Source organism: Temnothorax nylanderi, unplaced genomic scaffold (assembly GCF_030848795.1).
Source record: "Temnothorax nylanderi isolate EJ_2023f unplaced genomic scaffold, tnyl_v1.0 TNYL_tig0124_pilon, whole genome shotgun sequence".
NCBI classification, from domain to species: Eukaryota; Metazoa; Arthropoda; class Insecta; order Hymenoptera; family Formicidae; genus Temnothorax; species Temnothorax nylanderi.
Window position 1 is genome coordinate 449,349 of NW_027249186.1, and position 9,520 is coordinate 458,868.

At 42.9% G+C, this 9,520-nt stretch overlaps 2 protein-coding genes across 8 annotated transcripts; both read right to left on the reverse strand.

Annotated features, from left to right (window-relative positions):
• Nucleotides 1–4,812, reverse strand: LOC139776645 (uncharacterized). Of its 2 annotated transcripts, none has more exons than XM_071713470.1 (6): nt 4,431–4,812; nt 3,638–3,776; nt 3,143–3,560; nt 2,485–3,005; nt 2,124–2,315; nt 1–1,960 (listed from the first exon to the last, which is right to left on the reverse strand). In XM_071713470.1, the coding sequence occupies exons 1-6, from the start codon at nt 4,548–4,550 to the stop codon at nt 1,848–1,850; spliced, it is 1,503 nt and encodes a 500-aa protein (XP_071569571.1). In that variant the 5' UTR covers nt 4,551–4,812; the 3' UTR covers nt 1–1,847. The 2 variants fall into 2 exon arrangements, with proteins under 2 accessions (XP_071569571.1, XP_071569572.1); XM_071713471.1 differs by lacking the exon at nt 4,431–4,812 and adding an exon at nt 3,902–4,031.
• Nucleotides 4,813–4,922: 110 nt separating this feature from the next.
• LOC139776646 (trophoblast glycoprotein-like) lies at nt 4,923–9,517 on the reverse strand. Of its 6 annotated transcripts, XM_071713474.1 has the most exons (6): nt 8,720–9,297; nt 7,996–8,535; nt 7,131–7,513; nt 6,575–6,891; nt 5,885–6,255; nt 4,923–5,806 (listed from the first exon to the last, which is right to left on the reverse strand). In XM_071713474.1, exons 3-6 carry the CDS (start codon nt 7,386–7,388, stop codon nt 5,565–5,567), a joined length of 1,188 nt encoding a protein of 395 aa, XP_071569575.1. In that variant the 5' UTR covers nt 7,389–7,513; nt 7,996–8,535; nt 8,720–9,297; the 3' UTR covers nt 4,923–5,564. The 6 variants fall into 6 exon arrangements, with proteins under 6 accessions (XP_071569575.1, XP_071569578.1, XP_071569576.1 ...); XM_071713477.1 differs by lacking the exons at nt 7,996–8,535; nt 8,720–9,297 and adding an exon at nt 9,308–9,517; XM_071713475.1 differs by lacking the exon at nt 7,996–8,535.
• Between the last annotated feature and the right edge of the window lie 3 nt (nt 9,518–9,520).

Sequence of the window (9,520 nt, forward strand, 5' to 3'; positions counted from 1 at the left end):
TATATTTGTAATAAATATTTTATTAATAAAGTACATTCAAAAATAAAACACTTAAGAAAGGGATAATAAACGTTTATAGAAAAACGTGAAAATATTCGGAAAAACGTTTTTAGTAAACGGATATGCTATAAATATACGTGTAAACGTTTAAACGTTTAAACGTTTATCAGGCCCTAGACTTAAAACACGTGTATTCGGAAAAACGTTTCCAATAAACGGATATGCTAATTATACGTATAAACGTGTTTCCGTTTAAACGTATAATAGCGAGCCCTAGTTTGCAGTCGTCCGTTATTCCTCAGAAATCGCTCCTGTTACGCGGGAAGTATGTTGAGCAAGGAGGTTGCAGTAGGTATTCGAACAGCGGCATACGCCTACCCCCACATTTTACCCATCGCCATCGCAACGGCGCGTCGCGGATGCCCAGCCCTCGACCAATCAGGGAGCTGGTAGTCACGCCTGGAAGGGGCAGCAGGCCTCCACGCGCTGACCAATGACAGCGACGATACGAGGAGGCAATGTGAGGAGGCAACACCCTCGCTCGGAATATCTGTACGACGACCTCCTTGCCTCAGATGCTTTGCTAATATATCAGGAGTAATTTTCCGAGATTTCGGACGGTGTGAAACCTGAGTTTCGCCTACCTTATTATCCAAAAGTTTATTCTTCTATTAACTTTTATTATCTTCTAGCGTCTCTCTACGGATGCATAATTAAATTCTTGCTAATTTTCTAATTATAATCTAAGACGTTTTAAAATTATATAGTATTCTATTAATTTATTAGAGGAAAGTCCCCTATTATGAGACAGGATCCTAATATGAGATATGTTAAGCTAAAAGGCCCTATATAGGCCCCATCTGTTGATCCCGCCATGAAAAAACTCCGCCATCTCATATTAGGATCCTATCTCATAATAGGGGACTTTCCTCTATTAATATAGTTATTAATATGTTCTTCTGAATAATTCATGCAAATACAAAATGCGGCAGAAAATATCGCATACTGAAATGTAAAACGATAACATATTCAAATTGAGATCATTCGGTTTGTCTTCTGTATAACAGCAAAATTTATTTTATTAGTTAATTTAATTGTTAAATGGGCTAAGGGGCATTTTTTATTGCTGTGCCGTCGTTTTCTTGTATTTTAAATTATTTATAACTTTATCAAGAGACACGGTAGTGACTCTTTTACGCGAACGCATTATTAGCTTTTACTTGAGATATTATCGATCTCTTTCATTTTTCATTTTTGCCAAGCATAAGTATTAGTATGTACTGCTAACGAATAACTAATATTTAGATTGAGATATGCGATCGTATGTATTCTAAGCAGATATAAAAAGATTTGCAGGATAAAAACCAATAATAGAATAATTTTATCGCTAAAATAAGACAATTATGATCAGTGTGATAATACCGTGATCTGCATTGCTGACATGTCGAAGATTAAGAAAGTTATTTTAATAAAGTTTTCACGACACTTTATTGTGGTCATACTTAGACAATCGTATAATGTAAAAACACTTGTTTTACTGCCTCTCCATCAAGTTATAAGAAACATATAAAGTCCTGAAATTTGTTGCGATATTGCCTTACATTCTTGACAATCATCCACAGTCGGTTATGTAACTTACGAATTGACATATATGGCATGAAGAATTAAATAATCACATATTTCTGGTTACACAGGTGTACACCGTATCTATTCTTAAGATTATTTCGTAAGAGTATTTTTTATTATTTGTATGAATCGCGATCATCACCAGTTTCCATCATCGATGTTAACGCCTCATAAATATTTCTGCGATAAACAGCAGCGTATTGTTTTTGTAATGATATTTGTTAGCCCTCTCTCAACCTCCGCGCTCGTATGATTTCCCAAATAGGCGGCACGATCCAGTAGCATCCGCCGAGAAACTGCAGCAACGCGACGACGCGAAGGCACGCGTTCTCGCCTGTGATCAAATTGTAAATTCGATAAATCTTTGGGTCATGAATTTTTCTTTTACTGTCATATTCGGTGCGTACCAAAGAAACGAAATTTATAAAAGTCTTCAACTGCATTGTAAAGAAGAAAAGAAAAAATATATAAAAATCAATGTTACAAGATATACGTACTGTGCACGAAGCAGAAGGCCAGCACACCCAATCCGACGATGGTGGAGAACAATCTGTGCGAGCGATGCGCGAATTGATTACCCAGCACGTCGAAAAGCGTCAAGTCTTGACAAGCGAGCAGACCGCTGATGCTGACTCCACCGAGCAACGACCACGTTAGAAACCAATAGTAGTCATATGTATATGTTAAACCTGTGGATAAGACGTCGGCGATAATCAAAGTAATATAATGAGTTTCATGCGTGTAAACAATTCGGGCATGTTAACACGATAAATAATAAATATTGCGTAAAATTGAACATTAATGAGTAATGTAGTATTATTTAGGAATTAAGGAGAAATGCGATTCTTGTGCACGCACTTAACAGAACGACACTGCCGAGCCAACAGGCGCCACCGAAATATATTCTTCTATACTGAACGGTGGTGACGATGGACCAGTAGCTGGCGATGCTGGGTACGAACGAACCGACACCGGCGACCACCAGCAACGTCACCCAGTCGTCCGTGAAATAAACCGGATCTGCGCGCTGCAGGAACAAGGCGGGTACCAAGATCCAGAAGAAGAGCGATCCGGCCCTTATCCCGGTCCACGTCACCACAGCCGCCCAGAACCTGAAGTAGCGAGCCACGCGAAACTCCTGCTTCCACTTGCTGTCTGATCGCGCGGTCGGACTGACGAAGAGTTCAACGTCCTCGTCCGGATCCTGATACCCGTAGATGCTGTTCACCTCGCTGAACAAAGGCGCGACATTTCTATCCTGTTTGTCGCCGGTACCGTAGCCGACGTTATCCGCGCCGTTATCCCGTGTTTCCGACTCTGACTCTCTATCCGGAGACATCCTGATGCCCAATTCGTTATCCTCGTCGGCCAGAAGCAACCTGTTGACACAAGATTGCGCAGCGTTAAGATATAGTCTCTTTAAGACAAATTTCAGAATGACGATTCTGCTTTAATTAGGGATCAACGCGAGAGTTTAAATTTATAAACGGGACGAGATAACGTCCCCCGCCGTCACCTGTAAGGAGACGCTCGCTGTGGAGCTGGAAATCGCAAGGTCAGAGTGCCTACGGCGGTGGGAACGAAGGCGATCGTCATCAGCAAGAGCCCGGCCTTCAGACCGGTTTCCACGAGCAGGAAATGCGTGAGCGCCGGCACGAGGGTGAAGCCGATGGACGTGGCGATGTTCTTCAACGTCAGCGCCAGTGGTAGTCTCACCCTGAAATGCCTCCGCAGCACGGTCTCGCTTTCGACGATCACGAAACTCGCCCCTATGCCCATCACCGCGCCGGCACTCAGGCCGGCTAAATACGCGCCCACCCCGCCAGTCGCCAGATATCCGGAAGCTATGACCCCCGTGGTGAGGAGAGCCACGCCGATGAGGCCGACTAGTCGCGGTATCGACGCCAAATCCGTGATGGCCTTGGTCCACGGATCTGAAAGATCGTAAGCGAAGATAAGTGGAAGTTGTGATAAAAAGCCGATATAATAATAGTGATATAATAGAAGCTACCTGCTAAGCTCCAAAAAGCGACGAACAGTAGAGGCGCCAGGGTGACCTCGCTCCACAGATCGAAGTAAATCGACGAACTGTTCGTGGCCAAATACCCCCGCACTATACCGTACATCGACAGGACGCTGGGCACGGTAATCTGTACATTTTTTAACAGAATCTGTCTATTATCTATCTTGATACACCGTGCGATATTTAGTAGACGCGTTATATACAGGGCATCGTGAGATATAGGCGTAACAATATCAGGGGTTCTATACTTACCTATCGAAACAATTACAGAGACTATCGCGACGTGGCATGGATCTATTTATCGTATAGCAAATCTTTAACGAGAAATCATTGTTCGATTCGTGCGTTCCTTCCGGCAAACTTACGTCGTAAACAATGTAACACCTGGAACAAAATTGTTTTTAACGTATCGTAGTTTACGCGTGAAAACAAAGAAAAAAATGCACGATAACTCTTTCTTTAAATAAAAATGTCGATATTATTGAGCATATATTTCTAAATACCCTGTATTGCGTCGAATACCGACTGTTTTTCATCTTCCAAGTTGCTTTGACAACTTTTCGTTAATTTTAAGAAACAGATTGCGAATAATTATTAATGTATAATTATATTATATAATATAAATATTAATGAATAATTATTTGAATTAATGTATAATTATTTTATAATTTTAACAAAGAATCAGGCAACAGTATTCAGTGCCAGTGACTGTAGGATCGCGAGATCTAATTTCTGAACGAAGGCGCTTTATTGTCAAAGATTCACGTGCGAAGGATCGAACCTGAATGAAGGCAACGCCTAGGAGGACCAACCACGAGTATCCACCATCTGGAGCTGTCGGCCCGAGTTCCGGGTACGAGCTGATGACCTCGTCGAGACGAAGTCGCCTGACGAGCGGCATTTTTCTCGTTGCGCTTAGCGCGAAGCTCGAGAGCGTGTAAACTTATGCAAAGAACGACGTTTAAAAGGACAGGAACTCGCTAAAATAACTCCGCAACACTTCCTCGCTTTGAACAAACAGCAGTCATTAAGGCAGCTTAAAATATACTGTACGCAGTATCTAATCTCGACTAAGGTGTCGACGCTCCGATAGCCGTTGATAAGAAGGAAAATCCACATCGTTTTTGCACCTGCCGAACCTCAACACCTACGCAGGTCTCCGCGCGCGATTAATTTATCATACATAATTAATTATTATTATCATTTCCTTGACGGAAATTCGACTACGCGAGTGGAACGCAGAGATCTGTCCTTAAGAAATAAATTCCAGAAATCGTTATAATAAATAACATTTATTTATAAACGGATTACATCGTAAAGTTAAATTGAATAACTAGGTAGCATTAATCACAATTCGATATCGCTCATTGACTACATGCGGTACCTGAAAATGCGTCAAACATGTAAATTCATGCTCAATTTCACGCGCCGTTGCGAACGCGCGAATTATCGAGAACCGTAGAAATTTGAAGCATAATTTAACGTAAAACGACGGTACCGTTACAGCTGAAAGTATTTTACAAAAGTTTCACGCGCGTGGAGTTTCTTCCGGGACGCGATCTTTAATTCGCGCCCGTCGCTTTTCGCTTCGAGACGAGCGAATGGATAAACTGCGTTTTCAGGCTCGGCACCTTCGCGAGACGAAATTTTTCATCTTAACTTTTAAATGCGCAATTTTTCGTAGCGTTCTGAGTATTTTTTAAATAAATAATGACCATCTAAGCCTTCCCATCCAGAAGGGCCAGAGAAGACCCTTTAAATGTAAGCAAAGCTGCGGCGTTTTTAGTCCGAATTTCTAAAGGGAGAGTAGACGGAGCATCGAAAAGTCGCTTTGCACATATGCAAAACTGCGCACTTAAGAATTAAGCGAAGACTTCTCGTTTACTGCAATATAGTTTCTCTCCTCTTACTTCGTTCACACGTCCTCGCGAGTATCACCATTCGCTATCGAAGTGTACCGCACCCTCTTGCTGACCGAGTCGAGCACCGGTTCGATCTTCTTCTGAAGTTTCGCCCTTTGTAGATAAACCAAGGCGCACACCAGGGCGATCAGCACCATCGAGAGGAAGCAAAGCACCACCGTCGCTCCTCGCCGGGTGGAGGCTAGTAGTTTCGGAGCGCAATTCTTCGTTTCGTGGAAGTCGTGAATTGCGTTACCTAATAAAGGAAAGAGAGCGTGAATTTTGGTTTCCAGGTTGAGAAAAGAATACATTTATCTGATCGATGAAGATTTACCCTCGTAGCACTGTAAGTTGGCCTTGTTTCGGACAAATACTTTCGTCTTCTTCATCCATTTGATAAACGGATTAAGCTTGCAAGAGCACTCGAAGGGATTGCCAGAGAAATCCACGGATACGGACCGCTCGTGCTTAGCGAGATTGTCCATGGTGTGGAGATCGCGCTCGAGGACCTTCGTGAATTTGTTTCGCCGTAGATCCAGGAAGCGCAGATTGTGCAGGCACGACAGATTAAAGTGTAGCGCGGTCAGATCGTTATCGCCGAGATGAAGATCGAGGAGATTCGGTAGATCGCAGAATACGTTGACGTCTCGAAATTCCGAGATCTCGTTCTGTTCGAGATGGAGCTTTATCAGCTGCGTGAGATTGCTGGGAAAAAATAATTTAAAAAAACATCAATTGAGTGATTAACTCTTCTAAAAAAAAAAAAAGAAATAAAGGAATAAAATATTGGGTCATCCTATGAGTAATTTTTTAGATATATTTTTGTAACAAAATAAAAAATTTAACATTTTAATTTTAATTCAAAATATATTTTTTATTATTATATTTACAACTTCTTCTTACCTTAATCTTAAATTTTTAATTCCGTGGTGATAGAAATTTCTCGGTTTTGAGCTAATAAATAAATCAAACCCCCCCCCCCTCCCCCTTTCGTACCGCATTATTTATGAGATGACTCAATTACCTGTTCACGAAGATGTCGTGGAGTGTCGACGCCAGATTTCTCGGTGGACCGTCCTCGAAGGCGTCGGTTAGGTGCAGCTCTAGAAGGGAGATGAAATTGGAGAACACCCGCGGGTGGCTCCTCGCGGGGTCCAGCGAGAGCTCGTTGAAGTCGAGTATAAGGCGCTCCACGTGTTGCACGTGGTGATAGGCCTTGCCGCGTATCTCGCGTATCTTGTTGTTCGACATATCGATCACCCTCAGAAGCGGCAGGCTGTCCAGAGTGCCGAACACGTTCCAAGGCAGCTCTTCCAACTCGTTTCCCGTAAAGATGAGCACCTGGGATGTATCGAAACGCGTTCATGATATAATTTTTCGCGATAAATTCTTTGACAGTGATTTTAAAGAGGATGATGCTTATATATATTAGCATCAAAAGTTACATCGATTAAAAAGGAAACCCATGTTCACACACAACGTCGTAACGATTATAATAATAGTAATAATAACGATAGCCAGTTAGGTCGAATAAAAAATCTTTAATGATGCAGTAGAGTTGCGGACTTTGGTCTACGCACTTGCGTCTCGTTAGGCAGCTGCGCCAGCGGGGACGTGTCGTGGAATCCGGTACCCGTGCAATTCACGACGTACTGATGATGACCGTCGTAGCACGTTCTGAGGCAGCGACAGCGGTTCTTGAACGCCGGGCCGCACTCCAGCTTGGACGACTCCAGGGTCTCTAAAGAGTGAAAATTGGGATCTTCGCATTCGTTGACTGATCCGACGATCGACGCCGATATCAGGAGGAGCGTCGAACAGTAAACAATAGTCCTCATCGCGACTCGTGTCAGTGACAATCAAAGAGCTTCGAGAAGGTCGTAATTCCGGAAGGATTTTCCGCTTCCACTTATGTACATCCGAAACGTTGGCCGAGAAGATCTTCACGCGCTGCGCTTTCAATCTAAAAATTTATTACGGAATTTGAATACAAATTTATAATTATAAAATTATAATATAAAATTATATTATAAATATTAATATAATATAAATTATAATAATGTATTCAATAATTTTCTAGTATAATATAATTTGTATTAATAAATTTAGTTCTAACTAATTAAAACCAAATACATATAATTACTATACATTGTCACTAAATATAATTTTATATTAATATTTAATATATATAATTCATATTATATTAATATATTATATTACAATTCAATATGAATTTATACATTCGTACAATACGCGTCAAATCAATATTTAAAAGTGAGTCATCAACAGATTCTCTCTTTATATCGTTGTACAAGATGAGCGAGAATTGCAGGTAATTCTATAGCAACTCCGCGGAATTTCCGGATAATAGAAGAACGCTAAAGACCTAAGACAATTCGATCATGTACATTGTACGTTCATATGCAATTGCGTCGTCGTATCTACCGGCAGTTTAAAGCTTCAAAGTAGGTCGCCGAGTCGCACCGCCGACTTCGGAAAACGTTGAACTGGCTCACCCACGCGACAGAGGTGATGTCGAGCGGGGACGAGAGCCGCCTTCCGAGGCACCTCCGGATATCTTAGAACGTGCGCTTGATCACGCGGCGTGAGATGGCCGTGGCACGCTTATTTACTCGGCGCTCTGGCATTGAGAGAAAGCGATTGCGTCGAAATCGCGGCTCCGTTTGATAATCCTAAGTAAACGAGCGGCCCCGACTTGGACTGGCTTGAACTCTCAAGTTAAGGCTTAAACTGCTTGCAGAGTTTAATTTAATTTAATTTCAATTCATATGATATATAATTGATATGCGTTTTTCGATGATATGTGTATTCGTTAATTATAATTAATAGATATCGGATCGCAGAAGAGATCTCGTTTCGCTGATGATACCGGCCAGTTATCAAAGTACGCGTACGTCGCTGGATATCCGGTTACACATTCTCCACGTCGGTCCTCTCGACTTCTGTCGCGTAGGAAACTTTTACCTGTCGAAAAAGGTACCACTTACCATTCCGTCCGCGTGACGAAAAGGAAGGAGAGAGAGAGAGAGAGAAAAGAAAGGAGGGAGAGACTCGGGGACCCCCGAGCGCGTTCCGTCCAAGGAATGCACCGTCGGGCTATATATCTCACTTGGCCCGCAGGAAGAAGACTTTACCCGATCAGACGTACCTCGCGTTTCGATAGCTCAATATATATACACACGCATTCGAGGTTCGCGAGGAAAGCCGTGCGTTTCCCGGAAGCGGAGGAACGCGCGACTCGCGCGAGACCGGACTCTCGAGAGGGAACTCTCGCGAGGGAAACAGGCGATCGCGCGAGAGCGGCCTCCCGTTCTCCACGACGGACCGCACCACATTGCACGGCCGTGCTTCATCCCGACCCGACCGCACCTGCGGTCCCGCTTCCCTCCTGGGCCCCTCGGCGGGCCCCAGGTGTCGAGCGAGACCGGCCCCTCCAATTCTCCTGAACAGTCAGCCTCGTTCCTCCTCCGCCTTCTCCCTCTGACATCACCTCCTTCCGACCCTTCCTTCCTCCTTCCTTGGTCCCCGTGCTCGCTCGCTTCGCTCCGCTTCGCGCTCGTCATCATTAACAACGCGGTTCAGAATGGGAAACCGCAGTTAGAGAGGCTCGTTTCGTGACTTCGAGCGTGTAGAGTATACGCTCAAATAGAGTTTAATAAAGGCTTTAATTACCTCTCTCACTTATTGTCGGAATTAACTCTGGAATTATTCCATTACGGAGATCTCTATCGATTACCTTTCATCTCGCTGGCTATTACTCTGCTATCTCATTAATCCTCAATCTTTTATATTTCACTCTCCCTCGTTGACCATCTCCAACGTGTTGTAGTCGAAACGATTTCGAATGCGTTTCCATTCCGTTCCATTCAAGAAAAATGTCCTTGAGAAATTTTCCTCCCGATCAAATATAATATTACAATCTTATTTTATTATTTATGACGTCTATATT

Bases quoted from the DNA above. Each gene is read 5' to 3' on its own strand.
- LOC139776646 (XM_071713477.1), bottom strand. From the start codon at position 7,388: ATGAGGACTATTGTTTACTGTTCGACGCTCCTCCTGATATCGGCGTCG. The intron at 6,256-6,574 runs GTAATTGAGTCA...ATTTTTTCCCAG, and splicing joins CACGACATCTTCGTGAACAG to CAATCTCACGCAGCTGATAA. The intron at 5,807-5,884 runs GTAAATCTTCAT...TTCCTTTATTAG, and splicing joins CAACTTACAGTGCTACGAGG to GTAACGCAATTCACGACTTC.
- LOC139776645 (XM_071713470.1), bottom strand. From the start codon at position 4,550: ATGCCGCTCGTCAGGCGACTTCGTCTCGACGAGGTCATCAGCTCGTAC. The intron at 3,561-3,637 runs GTAGCTTCTATT...ACGATCTTTCAG, and splicing joins CGCTTTTTGGAGCTTAGCAG to ATCCGTGGACCAAGGCCATC. The intron at 3,006-3,142 runs GTGACGGCGGGG...TTGTGTCAACAG, and splicing joins CAGCGAGCGTCTCCTTACAG to GTTGCTTCTGGCCGACGAGG.